Below are 18,075 nucleotides of genomic sequence, written 5' to 3'. Positions count from 1 at the left end.
CATCTTCCAAAACTTAGAGCACAAAAACAATTGAAAATTCATTATGTTAAGTCGAATATTACAACTTCACATGAAAATTTATCAGATTTGAAATATTATTACAACTTACCTGCATTAAAACGTAATTTAAGAAATGAATTAATAGATAGCGATCGAATTCTTCCGAAAGAAAAATCTAGTTTTTATGAGAAATCAAAATTGTTAATTTCTTTAACTAGCATACTTAAAGAAAATCATTTAAAATTAAATGATTATATTAATGAATTAAAACACCATCTAACAGAGTCCGAATCACTTGAGAGAACCATAGATAATATAGTAGAAAGAACTGAAAAGTATCCATCAACACTCTCCTCTAAACACTCTTCTAATTGTCAGATTTCCGCAAATATTTTACGAAAATCACATAGTATGACGTCTATCGACAGTCATATTAATAAAATTTGTTCGAACGAAAATGAATGTGAATTTTTTCACTTTTTACGAGAATATGCGAATATAATTGCAAATAGAACAAAAAAACCAGAAAACGTTAATCCTGTTAATTTATTACAACGGCGAATTGAAATAAATAAAAATATGAAGAAACAAAATTCTGATAATTTAAGTAAAATCGAATTTACTCTTTCTGATTCGAAGACATTAATTAAAAAAATTGAACTGTTAGTGAGGCAATTGAAAGAATTACAAAATTCTGCCAAAACACATTTGAATAAAAATGATAAATTATTCTTGAAAAATTTTAAAACATCTCGTGAGATGAATTTAAATGTCCCAAATGCATCATTAGATAAAAATCATCACTTAATAGTGGAAGAAATTTTTGTAAATCCTAAAACTATTATACAAAATGAATCTGAACAAGAATTAAGATATGTCTCAATGTGATAAAAAATATAAAGTCTTAATTCCAAAAAAATAACTTGTATTCATTTCTCGTAATACAATTTCTTTCCAGTAAGAGCACTGAACCGTGCCCGCAGTGTATTGGGATCTGACAAAAGGAGGCATGACACCTGGTTGTCAAAGTAGAAACTAGTTTCAAGTTACAGCTTTAAGTGTTGAGCATTGAAAAGTTATTTTTAAAATTTGTCACTTTATGTCAGCCATGTTGTTTTAGCCCCGCTCATATGCCAGATCCCAATACCAGAACGCAGCCTTAGCATACACGTTTTTCTATCTAGTTCAATATTTTCGGAATTATTATTTTTAGATGTAATGCAAATAATCAATTTTGTACTGGATCACTAAACTGACACAGACTGTACTACTTGACCGTGGTACTACTGTACATATGGTAATTTGGTAAAAGTGATGTGTGAAACAAAAATGGTTGCTGATTGCTTTTATAAAAGTGAATAAAAATTCAATAAAAGTGTTTTCAAAGAATAAATTTTATCAAAAAATTTATTTAAAAAAAGACTAAATTCAAATATATATAAGAGAATATTAAATAAATCTGACAGATATGGATTCGTATAGCAGTAAAAGGTTTCGTGATTATCATAGCCGTTCAAAGTCACCAGGTAAATAATTTGCTCCAATTTTCTTAAGAATACAAATTATACAATATTTCTAATGTTCTAAAAATTATTATTGTGGAAAAATCAATTCTTATATCAATTTTTCGCTAATATGTGTATTGGCAATGAAAGCCAAGAGTTGATCGAATTGGCCCTTTTGTTAATAAATAACGGTAAAAATTGTCGGATTACGAAAATACAATTAATTATATCAACAAAAATAAAATAAATGACAAGAATATTGATATTTTAATAATGTTGTGTTTATGAATTTTGATACTGTTGTGTTTTTTATTTTCTATCAAGGCAAAATATTAAATAAAATAAAACTTAAATAATCGTACTATATAAGAAGACATGGTAAAAAGGGTCGCAAGGACCATACTCTATCATAGCTCTATTTACACAAACTAATAATGGATAAAAATTTTCTGATAGTTCAGTATACGAGCGTTAAACGTCTAAACTTTTTCCTATAATTCGAATCGACTTGAAAATTTGGTTCAGGCAACTTTCTTTTCATTATAACTCCGTTAATTTTCGTTCAAATGACTTGAAAATCTTTCATTTTTAACGTTTTTTACAGTACTTTTCTTTTTAGTTATTTGTTGTTAAATATTCCGAATTTCAATTGCCAATAACTTGGAAAGTAATGACTTTTCGAAAATTACCTTGATGAGACTTTCTTTTCTTAGAATTTATCCCTCTATCGATTCCCGTTGTCATTTTCAACACATATTTTTCCAGTCCCCTAGCAGGGATGGTTACCATCCCCTGGGCAACACACTTGGCACCATATAACTTTTAATTTAGTGGGTGAACAAAGCTTAATCCCAAATTTTCATCGAAGTCGGTGCTATAGGTCAAAATTTAGAAATTTCGTCTATTTTTCTCCTCGTTTACCGGTATGAAAAGCAATCACAGATTGAAAGGGAGGTCATGAGCCTTCATTAATTTTTTAATAACTTAATTCTAAACTTTTAATTAATTTACGAAAAGATAATTAGCGAAATAATTTAACGAAGAACAGTTCTAAGTTCTTACTTTCTTTTTTATTTTTTATTTTATTAAATTATTGTATTTGCCTACCATCTCTCGAGATCGGAGTATTTGGATTTAAACCAAAATTTAATATGTTTGCCTAGATGACGCAGATTCAAGATACGATGGCTATGGGGATGATTATCGACGCGATTCGCGATCTCCTCAACGTTGGAAGCATGACAAATATGAAGAGTATGAAAATTATGACTCGGAAATAAAATTTCGTAGTCGAAGTAGAAGTTCAGAACGTATGAGAGACTACGATTATCGTTTAAGTAAAAGTGATAGCTATGATTCATTGCGACAAAGAAGCTATGATCATGGTGATATGCATGGTAGTAGATATTATAGGTAAGTCAATTTCTTGCATTGATTTAATTTATATTTGGAGCCACGAGAGAAAAAAAATTGTTTATGTCCTCAGTGATAAGGATAAAAGTCATCGTAATCGTGATCGAGATTCATCATATGATCGAGAAAGAAGACGAGATCGTGATCGTAATAAAAGTCGTAGCCGAAGTCGTGATCGTAAAAGTCGTAGCCGTAGTCGAGATCGTAATCGTAGCAGAAGTCGCAGTCGTGATCGTGATAGATCAAGGCGACATAGTCGCGATAGAGATCGTAAACGTGAAGAGGATAGAGATCGTGAACGTAGAACATATATGGATGATGAAGATACTATAAACAGCTTAGAAAGGTTTGTATTTAATCATATCGAATTTCTTTTCTATGTATATTAATATTGTTTTGGTTTTACAGATCAATTATAACGGACTATAGAACTCAGGCTCCGAATAAAACTGTCATGATTTGTGGACTAGTGCAACATATCACCGAAAATGACGTGAGTATTTTATTCTACTCACCTTGCTGTCTTAGTCAAATATTTTTAGAGCTTACATCTCGTTAAATATTATAAAACAGTCATAATTCATTGAGTATATCAGAAAAGATTGCCTTGAATTGTTTGACATTTACTATTTTTAATTTAATTTATTTTTTTTTTTTAATATATCTTTATAAATTATAGCTCATGTGTTATTCTGATGTGTGAGCTATATTGCTATATTGGCTAGTTTTTGCGTGAAAGCGTAACAAACAAACAAACAAACATCCTTACTTTCACATTTATAATATATAGAGTATATAGGGATAGGGATAATTCAAACACTGACATTCAACACTCTATACAGAGTATTTCAACAATTAACTAAGTCAATTGTTTGTTTTCACTTATTAAGTTAACATTTGATTCATTGTCCCAATTTCAATTTCTTGTATTTATTTTCAGATACGGCAAGATTTACTACAGTGTGGATTTAAACCGCTAGAAATTCGTCACGTGAGAAATCGTCGTACAGGTAATAAGTCGTTCAAAAATTTATCTTTTATATGTTTTTGTTTTTCTTTTCTTTTTGTAAAAAATTTTCTCTTGATTATTCATCACTTCACAAGTTTCTCTTTATCACAATAAACAAAAAAAAACTCTTATCAAAAATCGAATCAATATTTTCGACGAAACAATTTTTTGTTGTTTTGATTAAAAATCAACAAATTTGGTTCGAAAATCAATCATAATAATCTATTTCAAATAGATTGCAAATAAACGGAATGGAAAATCTTTAGGTAAATACAAAAAAAGTTAATTTGGGAAAACTGGATGTTAAAATGTATTCGTAAGTTGTTGTTGCTTGGATTTGAAGAAGTGACCACGTCGGCGATCAATTATGATTTGTTTTTCTTATTACCCGTTGTCTTATTGTTGCTGTTTAGGTGCTTCAAGAGGTTTTGCGTTTGTCGAGTTTCCAACACTTGAAGAGTCAATTCAGTGGATGGAAATGAAACAGGTATCAAGCACAGTGTCAACTTCGTAACATTGGATTACACTTCGCAGAGAAGGATTTCATTCTTTATATCATTATATATATATTTATGAGTTTGTCCATAGACACGTTTTGTGATTTTTTTTTGGGATTTATTCTTTTTTTTTTTTGTTCTTGAGGCAAATTCTTTTATTGTGCTCATTAAAATTTAAAGTGGAAATAAATTTGTAACTATTGGTAACCGTTACATGTGAACATTTTGCAAAATTTTTGATAATTCGTTTGAATTTTCTTGGCTAAGATTGTTTTATTAACCCCCGACGCAAAAAAACTGACGTTATAAATTTGACCGCTATGTGTATCTATTTGTCTGTCTGTGACAATGTTACTTCTTAACGGGTGAACCAATTTTAATTTTTTGTTTGTTTGGAAGATAATTTAAGGTCGTAAAATTTACTAGTATAGTTACCTCTATTCGAGGACACACTGTATATTTTAACAAGTTTAATTAATATGTCACAACAAATTGTTTTTATAAAATAGACAATCGACTCCGAAAATTTTAAAGAACCATAACTCAGCGCTTTAAATCGTTGTAACGTTGACCCATAACGACCCATACTACCTTAAATTTCATTGAAAAATAATGTATTAAATTGAATTTGATTAAAAATTTTTGATTCGGAGTTGTTTCATGTACGTTTTCGAAAAGTTACAAATCTTTATTTGATCTTTGTGTTTTTGTGCACATTATTAGAACAATACTTTGAATCATAGTTAGTGACATGAAAATAATTTAGAAAATTTTGTGTTTTAAGTAACTGAAACAAAAGAACTCTTTGAAATTGTGTATTCAAGTAGTAGACTTAAATTTTAAGAGAAATTGAGTAAATGTTTAAAGCTGTAAATAGATTAAAAAAAACTAAAGTGTTAGAATCTGCAAAATAAACTAAAATGGAAGTATCTACTTCAAAATATGGATAGAGAACTGCTTTAAAACAATGGATAGAATAACTTGAAAAGAAAAATACTGTTACAAAACAGTGGGAATATACAGACACACAAGCACCCGTACAGGGGAATAGTTAACCACCTCATAAACAGTTAGGGGTGGTTCAAGGTTAATATTATATTTTTTATTGTATGAATACTATATTTATGTTTTTATATTGACAGGGTGTCCTGATGCTGCAAAACAAGTACAGGGCTGTTCTAGTATACAGTATACCAAAGAAAAGTTCTTCATCGTTGCCAGATAAATCATCCAAAATTAAAGCAGATTGGCATTGTGTTAAGGTTTGTATTTATTTCATTCAATTTATATGTTTAATTGTGATTTTCCAGTTTTATCGCTATTCTCCCAAATATAATAGTTTAAATCGATTATTTTGTAGTTGTTAATCACACCAAAACATTTATGAAAGCAAAAATATTCCCTAACAGAGTAAAATTCTAATACGCAATCAATCATAAAATTTCCTCCATCTAATGGATGATAATTCAATCAAAAATATTGAAATTAAGTAAAAAAAACTTCTAACGCAGAAGGCTCAACATTTGATGAAACTACTCTAGATAGATAAATAGTAATTGTAATACATAATTGAATTTTTGTTATATTTCAGTGTGGGACCAACAATTTCAGAAGACGAAGTACATGTTATCGATGTTCAGCGTCTCGTATCGAAAGTGAAGATGGTGGATGTGGAATTGACGAAGTTTCACAATACGCTACGAAAAGTAAATTCTTGAAAAATTTTTACTGAAGAAAGTTTTACTTACTTTATTTTTGTTTTAGCTATTATGCTTAGAAATTTAGATGCGTTAACAACGGAAGATTCAGTAATGACAGTTTTAAAACAAGTGGCAGGTCATATGGTTAAATTTGTAAATGGTGTACAAATTGGAAGGGACCCTTTAACACAAACTTCTCGGGGTATTTGTTATCTAGATATGGAGACAACCATTGAAGCTTTAAGTTTATTTGGAACATTAACAGCATTAGCTCCACCACTTACCATTGATGGAAAACTAGGTAAGTTGTGATACAATTGTTGCTAATGAAGAAGCCTTTGAATTGGATTAATTTAAATTAAACCAAATTTTATAATTTGTTTGTTTTACTCCAGTAACCGAGGATTAATTTTCTTAATTCTTTCCTATAGCTTCGATTGATTTGAAAATTTGTTGGAAAGTAGATAAGACCCCAAGAAACAAATATTGTATGGTTCTTAGTGGTGCTCTGTCTCAGGGGTCATAGCTGGTGGTAGAACGCCCTGTATATAATGCACCACTAAACGCCATGTAACTTTTGATCTTGAGGGTGAATAAAGCTTAATCCCAATTTTCATCAAAATCGGTGCCATAGGTCAAAATTTAGAGATTTCATCTATTATTCTCTTCGTATACTGGAGTGTTTGTACAATTTGTTTAAATAAATTTTCACGTTTCAGTTTCGATATCGTATTGTAAATATAGAATGGGTGACGTCAATCAAATTTTCCCACAAGTTGCATTTTCAAATACTACAACAGCACAAACGTATACAATGAACGATTTAAATGCGCTGGCCGATTATAGTGCGAGTCGTTACGCTAAAACACCAGAACAATATCAACATTACTACGAGTATTATAAGAATTATTTTTCACAACAAATTTCTCAAGGAGCTACAATTTCATTGGCGCAAGATAATCAAGCGAATTCTGTGAATGCTGCAGCGGCCGTTGCACATGCAGCTATGCAACAACGTCAACGGAAATTGAATGCGGATAAAAGTGGTGCATTTACGATTCCTACTGGAACAGATGGCAGAAAATATCGTAAGTTCATTTAAAGAGTGCTTTGCAATTTATATGCAAGTAGGCAATAGGGTTCTGACATTAGATTTGACCTAGTTCTTCGGATTTCTTTATCGGTTCTTGATAAAATTGTTCATTTTTATTTGTAGCACTTCCCGATGTTAATTCCTTTATGTACGACGAAACAACTGGTTATTACTACGATGCATCAACTGGCCTGTATTACGACGCAAATTCCCAATATTATTACAATAGTACAATACAGAAATACCTCTATTGGGATGGTACCCAAATGACATACTTATTAGCACCAAGTCAGACAACCACAGCTGTTACGACTACAGCTCAAGCAACTACGTCAACAGTGACCGCGGCTTCATCCACTGTTACATCGATTGCAGCGAATCCAACAACAAGCGAAGAACAAAAAGACAAGGATAAAAAGAAACAGAAACAGGATAAACCGGATAAAGTAAAAGTTGCGAAAAAAATAGCAAAAGATATGGAACGATGGGCAAAAACAATGAGCAAAACGAAAGAAACAAATCGTGGCTTAATGTCGAATGACGGTTATGGTCATAATTCAACGACAGCAGCCGCTGCTGGCTCAGCTGATATTGGATTTGCTGTATTAGAGAAAAAAGTCGCTGTTACATCAAACTCGAATTTAATTGCGAAAAATGAAGCGAAATCACCAGGAAGCACTTCGGTAAGTAAAAATATTGTTTAATTGTTACTAGTTAACATTTATTCCGCAAGCTTGATCATTCGGAACCCCCGATACCATTTCTTTCATTAGAAAAATCCTGACGAACCTTTTTTTACTTTTGCAGCAAAATAGTGCTCTTGTCGCAGCGTACGGCGGTGGTAGTGACACATCTGGCGATGAAGAAAATAATGGAACGGGTGGATTAATTGAAGGTTTAGATTGGGAAAATCTTATATGTTTGTTATGTAAACGAAAATTTAATTCCAAAGAAGGGCTAGCAAAACATCAAAAAGTATCCGATCTTCATCGTACAAATCTCGAACAGTATTGTCTACAGCATGGAATCGATAGGGAACAAGGGCAAACGATGAAATATCGAGATCGAGCCAAAGAAAGGCGAGAGAAATTTGGTGAATCAGATGCACCACCTCCTAGTAAATTAAAAGAAAAATATTTAAAAGCAAGAGAAGCTTCTGAACCAATTCTTCCAGTACAACCTCAAACGCCAATCGGCTCAGATAATGTTGGTAATAAGTTATTACAGAAAATGGGTTGGAGTGAAGGACAAGGATTAGGGAAGAGTAATCAAGGACGAACTACAATTATACAGGTAGGACATTGTATAGTGGTGTTTCCCCACTTTTCCAGCTCATTTATTTTATTTTAAACTCGTGTTTTTTGATTTTCAGGCAGAACGTATGGTAAGCAACGTAGGTTTAGGAGCGAAAGCAAATTCATATACAGCATTACCCGGTGAATCGTACAAAGATGTTGTAAAGAAAATGATGTATGCCAGATATCAAGAGATAAATGATAAATAAAATAATTATTTAAGATCTTATTTTGTATAAATTGTACGCCATCTTTATTTTATAAATAAAATTTAAATATAAGAACATTTTGTTAAAATTTAGCTTTATTTAAAAATAAAGAATATATAATCTTTCGAATAATTTTGTATTTATATTTTTTTTTCTTCCTACATTACAGCTCAGTGTGAAGTTTAGGTTTAGACTCATACAGTCTCATTCCAGGCTATACTGTTTGTGGAATTCTGCTTTCACCTAAAGATCCAATTATCCAGTCAAATGAATGTTCAGAATACTATTATAAATGAATTGTGAAAAGTCCCCATCAATCCCACTTGTACAAAAAATTTTATTGAGGGGGGAAGTTTGCAAAAAATAGGCTTTTGAATAGGCCTATGTAGTTTGTTTTTAATTCATCGGAAATCCCTTGCTGTTGACTCGAATATTCTGAATCGTTTGTATATGCATTTGATATGTAACAACAGACAGACGGTTCAATTAAAACCGAAGGAGGATTTAAACACTCAAAAGTTTTTGGACATAAAAATAATTTGAAAATATCCCGCAGAAATTATAGACAATTTCGATTAATCCAATTCAAAATTCTGGTGGTGTAGAAAATAAGGTTGAATTATTTGGAAAAAGGTATTTAGCATTTAAAATGAAACGGATTTGACCCAAAGAAATTTTCAAACTTTGCATACACCAAAGACTATAGGATAGACAAGAAGCAGAAGTATAATTATAAGTGACATCTGGAGTCTGAGGCGATCAACTATTAAGTTTGTAGGCCTTTGCGGGTATGGCTATTAAGTTTAACTACTTTGCGGGGGTTAACTATTAAGTTTGAAAGCCTGACTCGGTAGAGGCGCTGAAACTCGTATACTACGATTTTACATTAGCTCATATGGGCTGCTTCTCCTCTATCCTATGCTCTTTGGCATACACATATTTTAGTTTATGAAATAATTCATAGATGGCAGACAAAAACTACAATATTTTGAAAGATTTGTTATTAAAAGTGTTATTTATTTAATTTTAATAAATCTACTTATTAATTAAGTTTTTATAAATTAAAAAATAAAAGGTAATGTATCTTAAATACTCATTTATAAGAAAAAATTATTTAATAAAGCATCTTTTTATTATTACCGAAAAAACACAATCAAAACATAACCAAAATAACTTTCCAAAAAATTCTAATAAATTCGATTATTGCCCTCAAAAACCAATTTTTGTTTATTTTATTATTTTATAAATGAAAATCAAAATCAAATTTTTATTAGATTTTCTCCAGAAAAAATTCACAAGCTGTAATTTGTTTATGATAAATCAATTGAAAACTAGTAAACAATAAATTTTTTCCAGACATTTATACTATTTTAAAATTGTTGTATTTTTTTTAAATATTTCAAAATAAAAAATCCTAAAAAATTAAAGTAAAACAATGAAATATACTTTTTTAATTGAATTTTTCCTTGGGAGTTCCGTATTTGGTATAATCTTATACCAATTAAAGTAATTTCAAAATCTGCTTATTTCTACAAAATATGGCTTTATTAAAAATTTCTGCCTTATTTTTAGAAAATACAAATCAGGTTCTGATTATAAATGTTGTTCATCCAAAATAAATGGATTAAATATTATTGTAACAGGTGCAACTACTTTGATTGGAAAAGCGACAGCTTTGGAATTAGCTCAAAGAGGTAAATTAATTTTACTGTCTTGACAAAGTTTTCAGTTGGTTATTTTTACGGGCATACGTCTAAAATCAAGTTGTTTTAAAACTTAAGCTCACGCTTTCAATCAAAATTTCTTTAGGACTTGTCAAAAGCATTGGCAACTGTGCAAAATCAAGTCGCTTCCCGCCTCTGCCAGAGACAAAAATAATATACTCACCAGGGGAGCATGTAAAGAATGTCTCTCTGTAAATTTTTGAGTACTTTAATTTTATGTTTGTTTAAAAACTTCCACACACACGTCCTCTTTATGAAGTGACGCCTGTAGGCACGTACTACTTGCCTTCAGGCGTGACGTTATTAAGGGGGCGTGCGTTTGAAAATTTTTAAACAAACCGCCTGGATAATCCGCCCCTTCTTAGTTCTGTGAAATATATCCCCAAAAGATTACAAGCCTATGCTAAAAATTTTCGAATGAAATGACCCAGGAATCATGTTTAAAAAAGATGCTCTTATATGTAAACGTTAGTTTAAGCATCAGGGCGTCAATTTTAAGGGATACAGGTGTTTCACAGAAATTAATCGGGTAATTTCTGCATTGGAAGTTAAAAAAAATTGTTGATCTCCCGTCAATTACCGAAGCCTTGCGTGATTTATATCTGTAATTCGCTTCGAATACTTCGAATACTTATGCAGAGTTAATATTTAGCAACGCCGTATATATTTGCCAGTCCAGGGGTGTGACATTCTTATTCTCACCTGTACTGAGCAAGCTGACGCCATGGTGCTTAAACTAAATTTTACACATAGGAGTATCTTTTTCAACATGCTTCATGGTGGGTCATTGCACCCGAAAAATTTTAGCATGGGCTTGTAGATTTATAAAAATAATCGAACTTTATTATTGTTTTCAGGTGCACATGTAATTCTTGCTTGTAGAAATTTAAAGTTAGCAAATATAATTTGTAAAGAAATAAAAACTTTAACTGGCAATGAACGTGTTTCGGTGAAATACTTAGATTTAAGTTCGTTGAAAACTATTAAATATTTTTCAGTTGATATTCATAATGAATATAAAGAAATCTTTGCTTTAATTAACATCGCTGAAGTAGTCTATCAAAATCAAAATGTCACTGTTGATGGTTTTAATTCTATATTACAAATTAATTTTATAAGTAAATATTAATTACATTTAGTTTCATTTTACTAGCCCCCTTTTTCAAAAATTAACAATTTTAACATGTTTTTAAATTTTAGGTGCTTATTTTTTAACTTACTTGTTATTAGACTTATTGAAGAACTCAAAATCGGCGAAAATTATTAACATTCCGTCACAGTGTCACTATGTTCCGAAATTTCGGGATGTAGAAGAAATTATTGGAAATCATATATTGAAACGATGTCATATTAAAGCAACTAGTGTTTCAAAATTAGCTTTATTAGCTTTTACATTTCATTTATCTGAAGAACTGAAAGGTGAATGATTTTTATAGTTAAGTACTTGTCGTAATTACAAATCCAAGAGCCAATATCAATTAGAAGTTAGATTTTAAGCACTCTCCAAGACTGACCTTATAAAAAACATCAATCCCGAGGAATTTTAAACGATTTGCTCTTGGTCTTTTGCATTTCATAACTGCTTGTGGTTTTCATAACTGTCCAATTATTGGGATAGACTGCCATGAGGGGTTAGACTCACTTAAACCAGCCTTTCTTTGACGACCTCTTCAACCTTAAGTTCGTTGACGTCAAAGCTCTCCTGCTGTTTTTAAACAGCTTCAATTGGTTCACTTTCAGTATCACAATGAACTCTTTGCTCTAAGTGTGTTCCATCCCAGGACAACCACTCTAACCTAATCTAACCAGAAGGCCAGTAGTTTTCATAACTGTTTTAAATCTTGTTGTTAATATTTTTGGTTATTTGATTTTAGAGACCAACGTTTCTGTGTACGCAGTGGATCCTGGAAATTGTGAAAAACAAGTATTTCCAAAATTTCCAAAACTAACCAATCCAGTTTTATTCATATTAAACACTCCAATACATTCTTTCATCGTAAAATCATCCGTGGACGCTGCTCAATCGATAATTCATACTTTATTATCAAATTTTCCCACTGGTAGTTTTATTTTAGACTATCAACAAATACCATTTTCATCATTAGCTAAAGATATTCGTTTATTTGATCTGCTACAAGAGACAATTATAAATTCTTGTAAAATTCCATCACAATCTTTAGTCTAGAAAAACAAAAATGTCGTCAAAAGTATTTTCCAAAGATGGTATACACAAAACAGTGATTGAAAATGGCGTTATAGGTGAAAAACCAGTTGAATGTTGTGTATGTACGATAGTTTTAAGTGATATCGAAATTAATGGATCGAATTATGACACCGAATATATTCGTCAAGAGAAAAATGGTATCGAACAAAATTGTATTATGGGTGAATTCGATACGAAATTAGATCGTAAATTTGAAAAATTACTTGAAACCATGTTGGAAAATGAATTTAGTGATGTGAAAATACAATTAAATGAAACAATCATTACATTTAAAATAAAATTACTTAAGTTAGAATTTAACGGATATTTTTTCGATTTTCCAGCTGATAAAAAATATGCATTAGCTACAAAGCATAAAGAACGCGGTGTTGAACTATTTCAACAGAATCGTTATATTGATGCATTTTATCGATTTAGTAAAGCATGTCGATTATTGATCACATGTATTTTAGAAATCGATGATGTCGAATCAACAGAAATCGATGGTGTAAAATTGATTGATATTGAAAATTTAAAATTAATCTTGTATGGAAATTTAGCTAGTTGTCAGTTAAAGCAGAATAATTATGAAGAGGTGATTCCATTATGTTCGAAAATACTTGTTCAAGATTCGGAACATGTGAAATCATTGTATAAACGGGGTTTAGCTTATACGGCGGTAAGGGATTTTGAGAAGGCTGAAAATGATTTGGTTAAATTTTTACAATATGAACCAAATAATAAATTTGTACATGAAAAATTAAATTATGTTCGGCATGAATTAGTTTTAAGTCGAGAAAGATATGCTGAAATGTGTAAAAGAATGTTCTAAATAAAGTACTGTTTGTTTTTTTATGTTAAAAATTGTTTTTTTTTTTCTTAGGAACTTTGAATTTCTCAACGTTTTCGGACTAGTCTAATTCAGAGTTATTCAGAGTTTCTAATATTTTTTTAAAGTTTCTAAGTTTTTTTCAGAGTTTTCTAAGACTTATCTTTTTTTCAAATATTTTTTCCACCAAGGAAATTCAAAATAAAATTTAACAAAGAACTGTTAAAAAAAATTCAGGATAAAATTATTGAAAATTTAGAAAAAATGAGAACGTTATCCCGAAAAATAATTTTATACTGTTTAAAATAACCATTATTATTCATTCATATTTATTTTGGGTGAAATATCCCTTGTGCAATATAAATCTGTTCTGGAAGTCAGAATATTTCTTCCGAAAGAGTCTCAATCAATTACCATTTACTATCATTAAATGATTGATTAATAAATTTATTTGATATTTTCAGACTTTTTCAGAGATATTTTTACTTTACATATTCTTTTTCTGAATTTCAAATTAAATATTCTGACTTCCAGAACAGATTTATTTCTACAAGGAATGTACAAATAAATATATATAATAAAATATTGTTTTTATCAATTTTTCTGGTTTAATTATTATTATTCAATATTATACCTCCCTTTATCTTTCATCCTTTACATTGATTTCAGGAATATCAAACAGAACCTACATTTTTAACAAAATATTACTACAATTATTCATTTATAGGTAAGTTTATTGAAAAAAAGGTAAGTAAAAAGAAATTCATGATGGGTAAGTTTAATATGAGTTAAATGAAAAAAGGTCAGTGAAAGGAAATAAGTTTATACATAGTAAAAAGTTGAGTAAAAGTTATTTATAGTACGTTATTGATTATCCTAATATGTCCAAGGTGGAGTAGTGGACAGCTCAGTCGTCTCCGGTTACAAAGCACGTCGGTTCGTATCTAGCTTTGGCCCGAATTTTTTTTATTAATTAAGTAAGAGAGTATATTTTATGTTATTTTAATTCCCACCCCTTGACAGAAGATTGATTTATGACATAAGTAGGAAGGTGGGACTAACATAATTACTTTTTTTCTTATTTTATGAAATAACAATTAATTATTCATAGGTAATAGTTTAAGAAAATAAGTTTATTAGAAAAAGGTGAGTGAAAGTTTTATATAATAACATTTTTTATTTGTATACGATGGGGTAGTGGTTAGCATAATCGGCTTTGGTTATAGAGAACCTCGGTTCGTACCTAGTATTGTGTCGAATAAATTTTTAATTAAATAAGTTATACCGATAAATTGTCACTTTTTTAGATAATTGTTGTGATGAACCATAAGCGACAAATAAGTAAGATTTATATTATTTTAATTCCCACCCCTGATAGAAGAGTGAGTTATGATATAATTAAGAAAGTGGGACTAAACTAATTCCTTTTTTTTTGTGAAATATCATGTTCTCCTATTACAAAATCTTCTAAAATTTTATTTAACAAGAATTTTAACAAACAACAAAAAGCAAGCAAGAAAAATAAGTATTTTTTTAATATTTTGTAATAGGAGAATATGATGGAGGTTAGCTATATGACATGTTCTCCTATTAAAAAGTTTCAAATTTTAGAGTAAGCAAGCTATTTTTTAATATTTTTACTACAATTTTAATATTTTGTAATAGGAGAATATGAGTGAGATAAACCTTGTTACATGTTTTCCTATTCAAAAATGATTTATGATTTTAAAGAATATTTATGATTATTTAAGTTCCCACCCCCTGAAATAATAGTGATTTATGACATACGTATAATTAACATGATTTATGACAAGAGGGCGGGTTTAACTATAAAAAGAGTGGAAAATTTAAAAAACAGGAAAAATTCAATTATTTTAATGTAAAAATTTAACCACACCAGGATACGAACCGGCGTACTTTTGTTTCAGACGGAAGTGACATACCCACACAGCCACCCAGCTTATGTGATACCACATAATTAACTTACTACTTACTTACCTTTACTAAATAATTAATTAATTGATAATTTTGTTCTTAAATAAAAATTAGGATAGAAAATTTTAAAAATAAAACAAAATTTAAAATATATAACGATTTTCAGAAAAATTTTATTTAATCTAAAAGTAAAAATGTTAATCCCACCAGGATACGAACTATAGCGTGTTTTAGCTTCATAGTCAAGTGCTATACTCTCTCAGCTAATCGGCTTATTTGTAATCTTATAATTAACTTAATACTTTACATTATAAATATTAATATTGATAAAAATAAATAACATAATTAAACATCAGTTTAAATAGTTTAATTAAAACATAGGTTTTGTAAACCTAAAATAAGATAATTCTTTTAAAAGTTCAGAGAAAAAATTATTATTTTGTCGATAATCTCCAAAATTATAATATTTGTTCTCATATCTCTGAAAAATAAATGAAATTACAAATATAATAAATCAATAAATCAATGTATATTGTTTATAAAGTTTATTGCATTTGTTTATTAATTTGATAGCTAAAACTAATCATCATCAAATACTAATCAAGTACATAAAAAGCAATTATTTAAAGATATAATACATCGTTTTGAATAGAAGCTTTTAAAATTCCATGAAGGTTATAGAACAGGAGAAAGATTAAACTAAAGCATTAGCGTGTCATCAAGAAGTAGTATTTGTGAAGTTAGCTGTTGTTGTTAGCATAATGTACAAATTGATATATCATTTGAAATTAGCGCACAACAGCCCGCTTTTATTGATACTACGTATTGATCGCAGCGCCTCACTTATTTTATCCATATTTCGGGGACAATATTTTCTATAGCGATCGTTCTCCTGCCTATATGCTTCATGGAATTGATTATAAATTATATCCATAGTTTACTTGGTTGTTCATAGATAGAACTCTATGTTATTAAAATAATTTTAAAAATATTTATAGTTTCTTTAACTTGCTATTAGATGGCACTCTATGTACTAAAATATTATTTTAAAAATATTTATAGTTTCTTTAATTTGCTATTAGATGGCACTCTATGTACTAAAATATTATTTTTGAAATATTTATAGTTTCTTTAATTTGCAATTAGATGGCACTCTATGTACTAAAATATTATTTTTAAATATTTATAGTTTCTTTAATTTGCAATTAGATGGCACTCTATGTACTAAAATATTATTTTAAAAATATTTATAGTTTCTTTAATTTGCAATTAGATGGCACTCTATGTACTAAAATATTATTTTTGAAATGTTTATAGTTTCTTTAATTTGCAATTAGATAGCACTCTATGTACTAAAATATTATTTTTTAAATATTTATAGTTTCTTTAATTTGCAATTAGATGGCACTCTATGTACTAAAATATTATTTTTGAATTATTATGTTTTACTTTGTATTTATAGATGGCATTATATGTACCAAAATAGTAGTAATTCCTGATAGGTCAAATAAAAAGTAAGTGCTTTCACTCCGAAAATGGGAAATTAGAAAGTTGTATAAATATAAATTTCAGTGATATCAGGTAAATATCGGTTTTTTTTTGTGGTACAGTAAAACCTATGTAAAAGTTCTTTTATCAGCAGGCATAATTAACGCTTGATTATTAAGCGACTCAGCTTAATTGAATGTAAGCTTAATTTTTGTAGAATCATTTGCCAATATTCCATTTTGGAGAAGGTCGCTTCAATTTGGTTTATTAACTCGATTTAGAGTTAACGTTTGTCTTATTTTTCGTTCGTTATCTATGTTATCTACGCGTTCAAAAATGGTATAACAATATAAATAGTTCATCGCGAATTTAGGGTTCCTTACCCGAAAAAACTGAAAATTAGCGATGATTTTCCAAATCGGCTCAGCTTTTAAGGAAAAAGGCAGAATGTTCTTAGATATGTGCAAATGCGAGTTTAGGGTTCCGTAGCTGAAAAATTTGTCAGGGGCTTTTTAAATTTTGTAAATTTTACTTGTCATTAACACTGTTTTTGATTTCTCCTCGATTTTAGGCGTTTAACGTTTGGAATAAGCTTTATTTCAATATTTCAATAATGCGATTTTCTTAAGCTAGTTGTCGATGGTAGAAAGAAACCCATTTTTATGGTTTCTTGACATTGTTAACTTTATACTTTGTACATTTCCTTTTGATGTTTCCTTCAAAGTTGTTTTTTTAACCTTATTAAGACATATTCTTCCCGAAATAAAATTACTAAGCTTAATAATAATGTCAAAGTAAGCAGCTAGGTAATGTAACAAACATATAAGTACAGTAAATATCTATAACCACGGCGTCAACGGTATGATAATGGAATTTGAAACCTTTGAATTCAACGTAGTAGAAACCCATACACATAACCTCATTCTTCATCACATTCATTTAAGCTATTTAACATACACCTACTAATATTATTTCGTTATAGTGAATCTACAACAACTTCTCTATTGTATATCCTTTACATTTGAAACATGTGGTAACCCTCACCAGAGAGCTGGTGAGTAGGTACTCTCTGGTGGTGTACTCTGTAACATTTTACACAGGTAGATGGTAGAGAGGTATATGTCAACTATTTCGAGTAATACAATTTTCACAATAGAGATATAAAGTACCTAGGT

The 18,075-nt window shown here is 29.6% G+C and overlaps 3 protein-coding genes across 3 annotated transcripts; all 3 read left to right on the top strand.

The window, feature by feature from the left end:
• The first annotated feature begins 1,318 nt into the window (after window positions 1–1,318).
• On the top strand, window positions 1,319–8,755 carry LOC123293620 (RNA-binding protein 5). The gene is made up of 13 exons (XM_044874498.1): window positions 1,319–1,526; window positions 2,669–2,918; window positions 2,992–3,264; window positions 3,327–3,411; window positions 3,859–3,928; window positions 4,341–4,414; window positions 5,567–5,686; window positions 6,016–6,130; window positions 6,189–6,425; window positions 6,844–7,212; window positions 7,341–7,900; window positions 8,025–8,510; window positions 8,590–8,755. The coding sequence occupies exons 1-13, from the start codon at window positions 1,469–1,471 to the stop codon at window positions 8,719–8,721; spliced, it is 2,829 nt and encodes a 942-aa protein (XP_044730433.1). The 5' UTR covers window positions 1,319–1,468; the 3' UTR covers window positions 8,722–8,755.
• A 1,401-nt stretch (window positions 8,756–10,156) lies between these two features.
• On the top strand, window positions 10,157–12,630 carry LOC123292404 (retinol dehydrogenase 12-like). The gene is made up of 4 exons (XM_044873052.1): window positions 10,157–10,227; window positions 10,294–10,415; window positions 11,646–11,864; window positions 12,320–12,630. The coding sequence occupies exons 1-4, from the start codon at window positions 10,157–10,159 to the stop codon at window positions 12,628–12,630; spliced, it is 723 nt and encodes a 240-aa protein (XP_044728987.1).
• A 10-nt stretch (window positions 12,631–12,640) lies between these two features.
• On the top strand, window positions 12,641–13,480 carry LOC123292403 (70 kDa peptidyl-prolyl isomerase). Its single transcript, XM_044873051.1, has one exon. The coding sequence runs from the start codon at window positions 12,641–12,643 to the stop codon at window positions 13,478–13,480; it is 840 nt and encodes a 279-aa protein (XP_044728986.1).
• Window positions 13,481–18,075: the final 4,595 nt, after the last annotated feature.

This window comes from Chrysoperla carnea, chromosome 2, assembly GCF_905475395.1.
Source record: "Chrysoperla carnea chromosome 2, inChrCarn1.1, whole genome shotgun sequence".
Lineage (NCBI taxonomy): Eukaryota > Metazoa > Arthropoda > Insecta > Neuroptera > Chrysopidae > Chrysoperla > Chrysoperla carnea.
This window is presented reverse-complemented; position numbering and strand designations above follow the sequence as displayed.